This window comes from Manis javanica, chromosome 10, assembly GCF_040802235.1.
Source record: "Manis javanica isolate MJ-LG chromosome 10, MJ_LKY, whole genome shotgun sequence".
Taxonomy (NCBI): Eukaryota; Metazoa; Chordata; class Mammalia; order Pholidota; family Manidae; genus Manis; species Manis javanica.
Genome location: NC_133165.1, coordinates 1,229,195 through 1,242,497, shown reverse-complemented (window position 1 = coordinate 1,242,497; position 13,303 = coordinate 1,229,195). Strand labels below are relative to the sequence as shown.

At 64.9% G+C, this 13,303-nt stretch overlaps 1 protein-coding gene across 10 annotated transcripts; it reads left to right on the top strand.

The window, feature by feature from the left end:
- The first annotated feature begins 232 nt into the window (after window positions 1-232).
- On the top strand, window positions 233-13,289 carry WDR90 (WD repeat domain 90). Of its 10 annotated transcripts, none has more exons than XM_073214421.1 (33): window positions 234-611; window positions 736-912; window positions 1,002-1,110; window positions 1,266-1,436; window positions 1,697-1,811; window positions 1,894-1,996; window positions 2,348-2,557; window positions 2,959-3,027; window positions 3,142-3,252; window positions 3,331-3,476; window positions 3,544-3,601; window positions 3,977-4,095; window positions 4,227-4,370; window positions 4,470-4,600; window positions 4,685-4,782; window positions 4,981-5,216; window positions 5,398-5,537; window positions 5,737-5,867; window positions 6,736-6,897; window positions 7,090-7,218; window positions 7,390-7,519; window positions 7,603-7,643; window positions 7,829-8,221; window positions 8,510-8,608; window positions 9,023-9,122; window positions 9,415-9,536; window positions 9,673-9,832; window positions 9,923-10,113; window positions 10,208-10,614; window positions 10,704-10,875; window positions 12,065-12,223; window positions 12,451-12,573; window positions 12,686-13,055. In XM_073214421.1, the coding sequence occupies exons 1-33, from the start codon at window positions 432-434 to the stop codon at window positions 12,824-12,826; spliced, it is 4,977 nt and encodes a 1,658-aa protein (XP_073070522.1). In that variant the 5' UTR covers window positions 234-431; the 3' UTR covers window positions 12,827-13,055. The 10 variants fall into 10 exon arrangements, 6 of the variants coding, with proteins under 6 accessions (XP_073070526.1, XP_073070525.1, XP_073070527.1 ...); XM_073214422.1 differs by having other exon boundaries at window positions 237-611; window positions 12,065-12,199; window positions 12,750-13,289; XR_012121823.1 differs by lacking the exons at window positions 12,065-12,223; window positions 12,451-12,573; window positions 12,686-13,055 and having other exon boundaries at window positions 233-611; window positions 10,208-10,309; window positions 10,402-10,614; window positions 10,704-10,863.
- Window positions 13,290-13,303: the final 14 nt, after the last annotated feature.

Sequence of the window (13,303 nt, the reverse complement as noted above, 5' to 3'; positions counted from 1 at the left end):
CCGCGCGCCCCTCGTCCTGGCCACGGCCCCCCGCCCCGCCCCGCCAGCCAGTTCCCGGCTCCGCCCCGCCGTGTCGTCACGTCCCAGCGGCCGCGACGACCGACGTGGCGCCATTGCCCGGCGGCCGTTGCTAGGCGCGCGCTGCGTGTCCTGCGCGGGAGCCGAGGCGGGAAGCGCGAGCAGCCCGAGTGGCGGCGCTATGCCTCGAGGTTCTGGCGCGCGACAGGCGGGCCTGGGTCGGGGGGTCGGGGTCGGGGCTTGGGAGCGGGGCCGAGGGCCAGGGCTGGACGACAGGAGCCGGGCGGGCGGCGCGCTGAGCCTGCTGCTTGGCTCCCTGAGCGCCGAACCCCACGCTGCAGTTGCTGCCACCACGGGGAGCGCAGACCCGGCACCAGGCCCCTCACTGGACGGCCTTGAGGCCCGACAGTGGGATGCCCTCGGGCAGAGCCAGCAGTGGGTGTGGCACCTGGCACAGGCGCTGTCGCCTGTGGGTGTCCTCAAGCCTGCATTCCCCCCCAGTTTGGCAGCACCCCTTCATCAACGTGTTCAGACACTTCAAGGTGGACGAGTGGAAGCCGTCCGCCAAGGAGGGCGACGTGTCCACTGTGATGGTAAGGGGCTTGGGCACTGGGACGAGGAGCCTGGCCTCCTCTTCTCCACAGGACCTGCTCACGCAGGTGGAGGCCCTCCGGTGCTCCCTCACCTGGGGGGCACTGGCCCCCTCTGTCCTCCCAGGACAAGGCTCTGAAGTGCACTGTGTACCGCATTCGGGGCTCCATCTCTGCCAGCAATTACATCCAGCTCCCCAGAACCAGCACCCAGTCCCTGGGGCTGACGGGAAGATACCTGTATGTGCTCTTCCGGCCACTGCCCACCAAGCACTTCGTCATCCACCTGCACGTGTCCACTGAGGTCCGGAGTGCGGGAGCAGGGCCTACACACGGGGCCCTGTGCTCTTGCTGTGGGTCTTGCCTCCTCATTGCTGTGTGGTGTCCGCGCAGGACGGCCAAGTCATCCGGGTGTCCTTCTCCAGTCTCTTCAAGGAGTTCAAGGCCATGGCCATGTGGCTTCAGTTCCCTTTCAGCTGTGAGGCCAAGACACCCAGGAAAGGTGACACGGAGACAGGGCATAAGTGGGGCAGGCCCAGGTGGGCTTCTGCGTGGTGGGGGGCGAGGTCCCTGAGGGCTGTGTCGTAGTCCAGGTCAGAGGAGAGCTGTGGCTGGCTGCTGAGAGGGTAGGCAACACCCTGGGCTTGCGTCCTGCAGGCCTGGTGGCTGTGGCCTCCCCCAGTGCCCGCTGGACATGCCTGCAGCTCGACTGGCACGACATCCTCCTGATCCACCTGAACCAGCGCTGCAGCCACCTGAAGAGTGTCAGGCTGTGCGCCAGCCTGCTCGTACAGAGCCTCTACCCAAGTGACCAGTGCTTCAGCCCTGGTGAGGGGTGTGCCCCACGTACTGTGCTCAGCCTGCTCCAACTCACTGCCCCAGGGTCTCAGCCCTGGAGGGTCCCAGCCCTGGCACTCAACAGTAATGCCCATGCTGTGCCATCTTTGAGCCCCCAGCTCCTGAGGTGCCCATGGTGGGTGGTGGTGTCTGGGTCGGTGTCTCGGCAATAATCTGGCTCCTGGTGTTGTGTCTGAGTTGGGAGAGGGGGCTGGACGGCGTCACTGAACCGAAACGGCCACTCTTCGCAGTTGTCACCGTCACTGAGGCCCAGCGTGCAAAGCTGCCCGTCACCCCCATGCCACGGGAAATGGCGTTCCCAGTGCCAAAAGGGGAGAGCTGGCATGACCACTACGCCCACGTCCGGTGTGTCGTTCTGCTCTCCTGGCGGCCGGGTGGGGGCGAGCAGGGCACCGCAGATGCTGACTCTTCGTCTGCTCCTGCCGAGGTTTCCAAGCCACAGCTCAGAAGCACCTCTGCAGCCCGTTCGGAGGAGCGATTCCCCTGCGGAGGCAGGTGGGCCTGAGGGGTCCGTGGACGCCCAGGCCCAGGTCTGCGGAATGTGCAGAGTTCAGTGGGAGGGGGGCCTGGCGGTGTGATGCCTGCAGGGTGCCGGGGCCGCACGGAGGGAGGGTGTGTGTAGGGCCTCAGGGAGGCCGTACTGGACTTGAGTGAGTGTGGGCTGCAGCTTCTGTCCTGCAGCACGGCAAGCCAGGGGCCACTGCTCCCCTTGCCCTGTGCCCAGGCCTCTGCCCCCTACTCAGCAGACTCAGCAAGCCTGCCCAGGACAGCGTGGTCCCTGTGGCCCAGGCACCTGCCCCCCTGCAGTGAGTGCTCCTGTGCCCTTGGGGACGGGCTGGGGGACGACAGCCCCGGTGCTGACAGGCTCTTGTCCCCTGGAGTCCCGCCAGGCCCACTCGGTGCCCAGGCCCCTTCCGGAGGTCAGCTTGTCCAGTGAGCACTCAGAGGCCTTCCATGCAAGCAGCCCTGGAGGCTGCAGCCAAGAGCCGTCGGCCTGGGCTGGGGTCACTGAGGAGTGTGCGGCTGGCAGCAGTGTTACCATGTCCACCCAGAAGAGGCCTGCGGCCCTGGAGGACACGGTGCCCCGCATGGTGAGAGGCCGTCCCCACCATGCCACGGGAAGGTGAGGGCGGGCTGTGCCTTGAGCCGGGCGGGGCCTCGAGGTGTGGGTAGGGGGCAGCTGGGTCTGTGCTGCCATGAGCCCTTCGCGGCCTCTCGTCCCGTCTCCAGGTGAAAGGCGGAGTGGGCAGGAGGTGGCTTTGGGTGAGGATCCCATGTGACAGTGAGGAGTGACTGGTGCTCTGACGCCAACCCCAGGGGTCTTAGGGGACCTCAGGCAAGAGCAGCACCGGGCTCCCTCGGGGCTCCGGCCTCCTGCACAGAGCGACCAGTAGAAGCCACCGAGGATCGAGGGTCGTACAGCTCTCGGGAGGCAGGAGCCAGGAAGGGAGCTTCACCTCCTGGGGTGTCACTGTGAGTCCGTCTGTTTCAGAGCTTCCTCCCGGATCCCATCCTGAGGCTTAAGCGGGTCATCGGCTTCGGGGGCCACAGCACCAAACCGGTGAGGAGGCCCGTGCTCTCGGAGGGTGGGGCCCGTACAGGTGACACAGGGAGGGTGTGCCCCACTGGGACGAGAGACCCTCTGCCCACGAGCCCACCATGGGCCCCCACCCAGGCCCTGTGGACCAGTGACGGGGCCGCTGTCATGTACCCCTGCCACACCGTCATTGTCATCATGCGCCTGGACACCTGGGAGCAGCGCCTCTTCCTCGGCCACACCGACAAGGTGGGCGCCACGTGACCCTGGGGTGACTTGCCTGCACCCCTGCAGGCCGCCACCCTCCCTCCCCCTGTTGCCCCCCAGGTCTCTGCCCTGGCACTGGATGGGAGTGGTTCCCTGCTGGCCTCGGCCCAGGCGCAGCCCCCCAGCATGCTACGCCTCTGGGACTTCCAGACGGGCAGGTGCCTGTCACTGCTCCGGAGCCCGGTCCACATGCTCTGCGCCCTCAGGTGGGTGTGGGGCCTCTGAGGGGCAGGGGTGCCCCAGCAGTGCTGACCACCTCCTCTCCACCCACAGCTTCTCTAGCAGCAGGGCCCTGCTTTGTGGAGTTGGCAGAGACCACCACGGGAGGATGGTACATGCCGGGCAGGGGATCCACCCAGGGTGCACTTACGAAGCGGGGCTCCCCGGCTCTGCTGGGCACCCCTGCCCCACACATGCCCTCATGGTGTCAGCATTCAGATGACTTTCTGGGTGCCTGTTCTGCAGTCGTAGATGGCGTGTGTCAGGGCTAGAAGGTGGCAGCTGGTGGGCAGGTGTTCCCCTGTGGGGCTCCGCCTCCTGTAGTCCCTGTGGACATGCCCACTGTGAATGTCTGCAGCTGCCCTGGGTGGCCCCTGTGGGTTCCTTGGGGCTGGGGTCTGCTCCCCACCCACAGCTAAGCACTCAGCTGGCCTGGTGGAGGCCAGGCAGGGGGTGGGCCGTGGGAGCTCAGTGTGGGCTTTTGCAGGTGGTGGTGGCCTGGGGCACAGACCGGGTGGGGCAAGGTGGTGAGGTGCTTGTTCTGGCAAAGGCACACACTGACACTGATGTCCAGGCATTCGAGGTTGCCTTTTTTGATGAAACCAGGTGAGCGGGCTGCTTGCCTGGCCACTGGCACTGTGGGGGTGGGGCTGAGCCTGTCTCTCCTCCCTGGTGCAGGGACCATCCACAGCATCGGCTCTCCCTGTGGGCATCGGGCAGCACTCACCCTGTTACAGGATGGCATCGTGTGGGCGGGGCAGTGTGCGGCTGTGGCGGCTATGCGGTCAGGCACTACGTTCCTGCCCCGTGGACCTGGGGGAGTACCAGGCCCTGGAGTTCACTGACCTAGCCTTCAGGCAGGCCCAGGACAGCAGTATGCTGTGAGCCCTGCCCTCCCTCCCCTAATGGGCAGCTTGGGCCCCCCTTGGGCTCCTTGGGCCTCACCTGCCTGCCTCCATAACCTGCCACCTCCCTGGCAGCTATGTGTGTGGCAGCAGCGGCCACATCCTGGAGATAGACCCCCAGTGCATGGCCGTGTGGCATGCTCGCCGCCTTCTGCCCGTGCAGACCCCCAGCAGGCCCCTCCCACAGAAGCAGACCTTCAGCTCAGGTAGGTGGGCCCCTGGCTGGGTGGGGAGCCGCCTGGCGCTCTAGACTGCTGCTGCCTGTCTGCAGGCACTGGCATCGCCATCAGCAGCATCAGCGTCTCCTAGGCCATGTGTGCCGTGGGCTCTGAGGACGGCTACCTGCACCTCTGGCCCTTGGACTTCTCTTCTGTGCTCCTGGAAGCAGGTGAGGCTGACACCTGAGTCGCCACTGGACGGCTCCAAGGAGCTGTGCCTTGAGCCTGGGGGTCCACTCTGCTGGGTGGTCATGGGGGAGCCACCTGTCCTGGCCCAGGGAGACGTAGCTCCAGGCAGCAAGGGATGGGTTTTTGTGTGTTGTGGGGGGCAGGCGGGCCAGGCAGTCACCTGCCCACCCTGCCCACAGAGCACGAGGGCCCCGTCAGCTCGGTCCACATCAGCCCAGATGGTTCGTGTGTGCTGTCCACCACCTGCTCGGGCCAGCTGGGCTGCCTGGATGTCCCCTCCTGGGAGTACAGTGTGCTGGCACGCTCCCACACCGCCCCAGTGCTGGCCCTCGCCACTGAGCACAGTCGAGGGCAGCTGGCCACTGTGTCCCAGGATCACACCGTTCGCATCTGGGACCTGGAGACCCTGCAGCAGGTGGGGTGCAGCCAGAGGGGAGCTGGCTGGGAGGGAGGGACTGGAAATCACAGGAGACACACAGGCCCAGCAGTGGGCGGGCAGGGGCAGGGTTCAGGCCACTGGGAGAGAGACTGGCTGTAAGGCCATCATGGCCAGCTGGTAGCCACCACCTGTCCGCCCTTGTGTGACCCCCCTCCAGCTGTATGACTTCACGTCACCCGAGGAAGCCCCGTGCACCGTCGCCTTCCACCCCACGCAGCCAACCTTGTTCTGTGGCTTCCACAGTGGGGCTGTCCGTTCTTTCAGCCTGGAGGCCACTGAGGTCCTGGTGGAGCACAGGTGGGCGCTCAGCCAGCCTCAGCCCTGTAGATGTTGAGGTGGCGTGTGGGACCCCCCCAGGGCATGTGGGTGTCTGGGAAGGGCAGGGGAAGCATGTCCGCCGGAAGCTCCTGTCTCTGGGATCTCGGCAGGCCTGGCTGCTGGAGGTCTGGGATGGAGCAGCTCGGGACCAAGGAGTGGGCATCTCCTTGTGGTGCAGGTGTCACCGAGGAGCCATCACCGGCCTGGCTGCCAGCCCCGACGGCAACCTCCTGTTCAGCTCCTGCTCTTGGGGTGCCCTGGTCCAGTACCACTGTGCTGTCATCCGCTGCCACGTCCTACATGTGGCAGGTCAGGCTCCAAGCGTGGCACCCCGGCCTCCTGACATATCCTGTCAGGCCCTGCGGGCCCTCAGCAGTACGCCGCTTCTGTAGCCTCACTGTGGACCCCCAGGGAAAGTGTGGCTTTAGGACTTCATGCCCCGGAACTGGTCAGTAAGGGTCTGTGCCTGGCCTGCCTTGGTAGGAGGTAAACAGCCCGAGTACCAGGCCAGCAGGTAAGGGTGCCCACCGGAGTCAGTTCTTCCTGTGGCCACTGTACCAGTGCCCACTGGTGTTGGCACCACTCCCCACGAGCTGTTGCTGTGAGACCTGCCTGGCTCTGGGGCAGGCTATGCCCTCCAGGTGCCACCTTTCCACCTAGCTGACCACCTGCCTCTTTTTTGCTGGTAGCTGGTGTTTGTGCCAGGATGCCCACCTGAGCCCCAACACCCTCGCGCTCAGTGGGGATAGCCGCTAGCTGGCATTCGTGGGTCCCTCCAAGCACATGGTGATAGTCATGGATGCAATCTCTTTGGAGAAGGTATAAGCCTACCAGGACATCCTGTGTGTCCAGTATGGACGGGGCTGACAGATTCCTGGGTACGCCCAACTTTGCTGCATGGCTCCCCTGGGCCCCACCAAGGTCATGAGGGTGGCAGAGGCTGTCCTTGCCCCAGCATGGAGCGCAAAGGTGAGGGCAGGTGGGAGGCCACACTCAGTCCAGAGAGAACCTCGCCATGCTGCCTGCACTTGGGCACAGAGAGCACGCGAGCCATTTGCTGACTGGGCAGGGACAGATGCCAGGTGGGTGCCCAAGTCTGCCACCTGCTCGGCCCTGGCCTGGGGGTGTGGCTCTGCCTGGAGGCTGTGGCTAGTGGCTACACACTGCTGTTCCCCAGTTGCTGCAGGTTGACGTCAGTGCCCTGGACCTGGCCTGCAGACACCAGGATTCTGCTGTGGCTGTGTGCTTTGGCCCCGCACCTCCTGACCATCTGCTGGTATCTACGGCGTCCAATACAATCGTCGTGCTGGACACCGTGTCAGGCCGTGTGGTCCAGAAGGTGAGCCCAGGGCTGCAGCCAGCCACTTGGCCTCCCCCTCCTTCCTGACTTCACCTTGGCTCCCACATTGCCTCATGTTGTGGACACCCTGGGCCACCTGCTGCTCCAAGAAGTGGCATTTTCAGGAAGGGAGGCATTTCCTATCCAGTGTGCTGTGTGCTCCAGTCCCACCACAAGGACGCTTTCCCACAGCTGCCTGGCGCCTCTTCTGGGGCCTGCTCCTCCTTGGCTGTCAGTGGGGATGCCCGCCTCCTGCTGACGGCCGCCTGCCGGGCGATCAAGGTGTGGGACTACTCGATGCAGGCCGGCCCTGCCTGCCAGGTGTGTGCCATGGGTGGGTGGGCAGGAGAGAGGACAGCGCCCCCAGGCTGCCCTGTTTCCGCGGGTCTGACACCACAGAGGGGTCTGGGGCCTCCCGGCCAGACCTGTGTGCTGGGTGATGGCAGTGCCTCTGCCTCGGGGGTCTCTGTACGTGGCGCCTGCTGCCCCCAGGTGTACATTGGCCACTCAGAGCCTGTGCAGGCTCTGGCCTCCACCCCCAACCAGCAGCAGCTCCTCAGTGCGGGCGATGCCGTCTTCTTCTGGGACATCCTGGCCCCCCTGAGAGGTCGCCCCCAGAAAGGCAAGTGACTGCCCCAGGCTTGCATCTGCCGGGCTTCTCACTGCCCCCTCCCCACCTGACACCCTCTCTCGTTCCCTCTGCAGTGCCCGTGTCTCGCCCAGGGTCCTCCCTACCTTTGAGGCAGGTGAGTGGTCCCACCACGCTGGCAGGCTCTGTGCTGAGATCTCTGCAGCCACTGTGGGCAGCACAGGCCAGTTCCTTTCCTGGGGTTCCCAGCACAGAGCTGGGCGCAGTGGGCTGGACACACCTCCCCCAACTCACTCAGCCCTCCTGATGCCCTGAACGCAGTTGGGCTCCTTCTGTCCTCAGTCTGGGGTGCAAGACAGCTGGAGGACGCAGCATCGGGGGCCGGTGGGCTCCCTCGGCAGCAGGTGCCCATGCCCTCCCCGGCATCCCCACCTCAGCCGGGCATCTGCGATCGACCACCCGAGGGTGGTGACAGTGAGGGCAGGGCCCGGGGGCTGGCAGGGAATGCTGCTTCAGGCCTGTGGGGCGGGCCGTGGGGGGCAGAGGCTCTGCGCCCCCCTCCCCACGGCCCCCCTTCCCCAGGCACTTTCTCTGTGTCAGATGAAGAAGCGCTCTCTGAGCGGAGTCACAGCCCTGAGGGGCCCCATCAGGCCTCAGGCCCACCCGCGCTGGGGGAGGAGGCCGGCCCAGCCGGAGACGAGGCCCGGAGGACTGCCTGTCTCAGCGGCTGGCTCAGTAAGCAGGGGAGGCAGGGACACCTATGACCGCTGCAGGGCCCAGGCAGGGCCCGCAGATGGGCTGGGTTTTGGCCCATGCGGGGAGGCACAGTCACTTGCAGAGCGAGGGGAGAGCTGAGGTCCCCGCCGGGCTGAGCAGAGGCTGCCCACCCATGCTTTTCAACCCCTGGTATCTGACCTGGTCGGCCCCTTCTCTCGTCCAGCCAGGCTGGGTGGCCAAGCGCAGGAGGGTACACTGAGCAGGATACTGGCAGTTTGACATCTGGCTGCCTCTACTGCGCCCCAGCCAGGTGCTCGGAGCAGGAGATCCCGGGCCGGGCCTGCCACCCGCCAAGACTCCTACCAGCACTTTGTGGCTCCCTGCAAGGCCTCCCCAAGGGCCAAGGTTGGAGGGACTGCGCCTTCATAGCCCGGGGGCACCTGGAGTGCTCTTTGTTCCCAATGAATATGGTCCCTGCAGCCCCTCTGGGGCTGCCTGTCTGCTCGGTGTGCGCACTCCCGCTGTCCTGCGGACACCCAGAGGGGACCCCAGTGGTGTCCTGCTGAGCAGCCCCTCTCCACCCACTGCCTCCCCCTGCCATGTCCTGACCCAGCCCAGAGGCCCCTCCCTGGGAGCCCGGTCTTGCTGCCCCTCCTGGCCTGCTTCCCCCCTATGCAGGTGTAGGGGTGCACCCCTGCACTGTCTTTGTGCGGACCTCCTGTGGCCGTGTGGCAGCCCTGGCTGGTGGGCAGAGCCTGTGATGGTGGGTGGGCCAGGCACTCTGCCTGCTCACCGGCCTCTGGGTTCTCTTCCTCACAGAGCATCTCCCCAGCTCCTGGTGGCGGATGGCTGCACCTGAAGGCTGTTGTGGGCTACAGTGGGAATGGGAGGGCCAACGTGGTCTGGGGTCCAGACACAGGTAGGGGCCACAGCTCACCCTGGTGTCTGACTCAGAAACTGCAGGGTGGGGCGGGCTTTGTGCCTCCCGGTCAGGCCCCATGGGGTGCAGATGACCACTGTTGGCACAGGTGGTTTGGGCTTGGGTGGGAGGCAGCCATGGGTAGAGGGGTGGTGGTCCCGGTGACACCTGCGGTGCACAGCCCATGCTCAGCGGGCCTCTGAGCAGATTTCGGGGAGGGCTCAGCATGAGCTGCCTACCTGGTGAACACTCCCAGGGCTGCAGCTGACCTGGGGCATCCTCCCCACCTCAGGCTTCTTCGCCTACATGTGCGGCTGCCTGGTGGTGGTGGAGGACCTGCACTCTGGCGCCCAGCGGCACTGGCCTGACCACCCTAAGGCGATCTCCACATTAGCCCTCAGCCACGATGCCCAGGTGCCCACCTGTATGCCTGCCTCCTCGAGGACCAGGGCTGCCCTTGCCTCCAGAGCAGTGTGGGGGCACCATGGGAGTCAGGAGGGGCCAGCGGGCCACAGCCACCCTGCCCACTGCCTGCCCTCTCGCCCCCCAGATCCTGGCCTCTGCCTTGGGCTGCAGCGGTTCCACCCCCCGGGGCCAGATCCGCATCTGGGACGTGCCCTGGGGCTCCAGCCGGCAGCTCGCCTCCCACCATGACGCTGCCATGCAGGCCCTGGCTTTCTCGCCGGATGACGGGCTACTGGTTGCACTGGGTTGGCTGGGGATGTGGGCAGAGGGTGATGGCTGACGCTGCCTACCTGGGGCCCCTGGGAGCTGACATGGCTGCCGTGGGTCCGCCCCAGGGGACTATCTTGACTGCACTCTGGCCCTGTGGAGCATGGCTACCTATGAGCTCCTGTCTTTCACCCGCCTCCTTGAGCCGGTGCATGGCATGGCCTTCAACCCCTGGGATGCCGGGGAGCTCGCCTGCGTGGGCCCGGGTGCCGTCACCCTGTGGCTTGTGCAGCAGCATGGGGCCGACATCAGCCTCCAGGTGCCTGGTTCAGAGGTGTGGTGGTCCTTTGGGGGAAGAGTTCCAGCTGCGCCCCAGGGTGTTGCTGACCCGTGGCACTCTGGTGTCACTCCAGGTGCATCGAGACCCCATTCCTGAGGAGGTGGCGGCAGGCACGCTGACCTCTGTCTGCTATGGGACCGTGCCCTTGCTCTACGGTGGCTCCAACACTGGCCAGGTCTGCGTCTGGGACATGCAGGCCCACCGCTGCTTCCTGGCCTGGGAGGCGGATGATGGTGAGATCGGTGGGTGCCCTGTGGCCCCCTCCAGGTCTGGCCTGGCCTCTCCATTGGAGCCCGCATCCTGGGTACTGAGACCATGTGTCACGGTGTGGGCACCTGGGCAGCAGCCCTGCCATCCCTGTCCCCGAGGCGTGCTGCTGTGCTCAGGTGCCCGGCTGGTCAGCAGCAATAACACTAGGCGGCTACGCCTGTGGGCGGTGGGAGCCGTGCCGGAGCTGAGGTGCAGGGGCTCTGGGGCCAGGTGAGCTGCTGTGTCTGCGCCCTGTGGGGACACCCTGGGCAGGTGCCCTGGGCTCTCACACTGCCTCCCTTCCCACCCACTGCTCCCAGGTTCGGCTCAGTGTTGAGGGAGCTCGAGCTGACCCTGGACGGGGCCATTGTGAGCGTGGTCTTCCATGACAGCATGGACATGGGTGTGGTGGGCACCACGGCAGGCACACTCTGGTTCATCAGCTGGGCCGAGGGCAGCAGCACGCACCTCATCAGTGGCCACAGGAGCAAGGTGAGGCCACTGGGCTGCTGGCTCCATCAGAGATGTCCAGGGGGCCTCCAGCCAGGACAGAGGCCGGGCAGTGAGTCCACACGCAGTTCCCTGTGCCCCTGCCCTCCCCCGGGTCAGTCTGTGCCCAGCCCGGCTCAGCTGTCCAATGGCCTCCACACAGTGTGCAGTTCCCCAGGAGAGCACACAGGCACCTAGAGCTGCATGCTCGCCTCTTTTGACACAGATCCACCTGTGTCCACTCACGGCAGCCCCGGCGGCCCCACGACCTTCTCTGCCCATCATCTTTTGGTGGTCTGACCCTGCTCTTCGGGGGAGAGACGAGCCCTGGGGACACCCAGGGCAGTGCCAGGGCTGGAGTTCCCTTCCGGCTCTTTCAGAGCTGGTGGGTGGAGGCGGGGGTCTAGCTCCCAGGTCACAGCTTCTCCGAGCGCTCAGGGTCCTGTCTTTGGCCAGTGTAAGCTTCTTTAAGTAGGCTCCTGAGTCCTTGGTTTTTTCTTAAATCTATATGTATTTGTTCAGGGGTCACAGTAAAGAGTGTGAACTTGAGGGGGTGGAGACAGTGCGCCTTCTGTGCTCTCTGGGGAGCAGCGTCATGTCCTGATCTACGTTCCGTGCGCTCTGCTCCTTTAAAGTCAGCATCTTTCAGTTACTTGCAGAGCTGCATAGCCGCCAGCACAGTTTTGGAGCGTTCTCACCATCCCGAAAGGACACCCCACACCCGCCACGTACTCTGCTTCCGGCCCACCAGTGCCCAGACCAGCACGGCCGTGCATCTGCCCATTCTGGACATTCCTTTCTGTGTGGTTTGCTCCCCAAGCATGACGTTTTCAAGGTTCACTCATTTTGGCTGCTGAATACTTTGCATGGTCCAGATGGAACATGTGTTTATTCACACCCCAGGGCGTGAGCGCTGGGGCACCGAGTCTGGCCTGTGCGCTGGTCACCGGCCCCTCTCACAGGCACCACGAGGTGTTCCAGGCCCTCCCTCTGCAGCTCTTTGCAGGCCTGGACTTGGCTGTGTCCTCCCAGAACCCGAGGCCCATCGCATCTCAGCCAAGCAGAACTAAACTATTATTTTCAAGAAGTACATCATGAGTTCATACTTACGCTTGAAATCCAGCTCAGGACTGGGCGCTTTCACGGCACCTCCTTGGTGTACAGCATCTGCATGTCTTTTTTCCTGCACCAGAATCCTGATTTCTTAGTGGTGGTCACCCACCTCTTTCTCCTCAACACGACCATCTCAGGAAGCACCTCCACCACCAGGGCTGAGGCCCTGGGAGCAGGCTCCAGCCCTCTGGGGACATATCGTCGGGTCCCTGTGGTTAGGTTCTGTGGTGCCCGGCGGGTGGGTGGTCAGGTTTGGCTGACTGGGGGGGCCTTGTCACGATACAGAGGCCCCCAGGTCTAGTGTGGGGACAGCCAGGAGAGGGTCTTGATGGTCTCTTCACACCACGTGGAGGTGACTGGGGTGGGCTTGGGGGGACAGGCACCCGTGTTGGGACAGTCTGGCCCACTGTGGCCCCCCACCCAAGGGCCATGTGGCCTCAGACCAGGCTGGCTGGCTCCCTGCAGGTGAATGAGGTGGTTTTCAGCCCCAGTGAGTCCCACTGTGCCACATGCTGTGATGACGGGAGCATGAGGGTGTGGTCCTTGACCAGCATGGAGTTGGTGATCCAGTTGCAGGTGCTGAACCAGGTACTGTGGGGCTCCAGGGTCTGGGGACTCGTGCCAAGGAAGGCCGACCGCCCACCTTTGGCCCCACCGGCCCCTGAGCCCTCCCTCTGGCCTTGTTGGTGTCTGTTTGCAGCCTTGGGGCTGGGACCCCGTCCTACCCACAGGGAAGCTGATGGTTCCCCGTTGTGGCCCCCCAGAGCTGCTTCTGCCTAGCCTGGAGCCCCCCGTCCTGTGGGCGTCCCGAGCAGCAGCGGGTGGCAGCAGGCCACAGTGAGGGCACACTCAGAGTCTTCAGCCTCTCCCGAGTCGCGATGAGCTCAAGATGCACCCCCACCTGGCTGCACTGACAGCCATTGTGTTCTCTGCTGACGGTGAGGGGGCTGGGGGCTCACAGGCTGACGGCACGGCCCCTGCCTGGCCCAAGTCAGACCATCCTCTCTGGAGACAAGGATGGGCTTGTAGCTGTGAGCAGCCCCCGAACAGGCGTGACCTTCTGTGTCCTGAGTAACCACGGTGGTGCCCTGATCTCCACCATCCAGAGCACAAGCAAAGAGGTGAAGTGGCCTTGTGAACCAGCAGAGCCTGGCCTGGGGGTGCTGGCAGGGAAGGGGGATTGGGCATAGTGGGGTAGCAGACACCCACCAGCCTTATCCACCCCAGTATGGAGACTTCAATGTGGAGGGCTCAGACCTGTGGCTGGCCACCAGTGCAGACCAGCATGTCAGCGTCTGGGCCTCTGACTGGGTGCGGA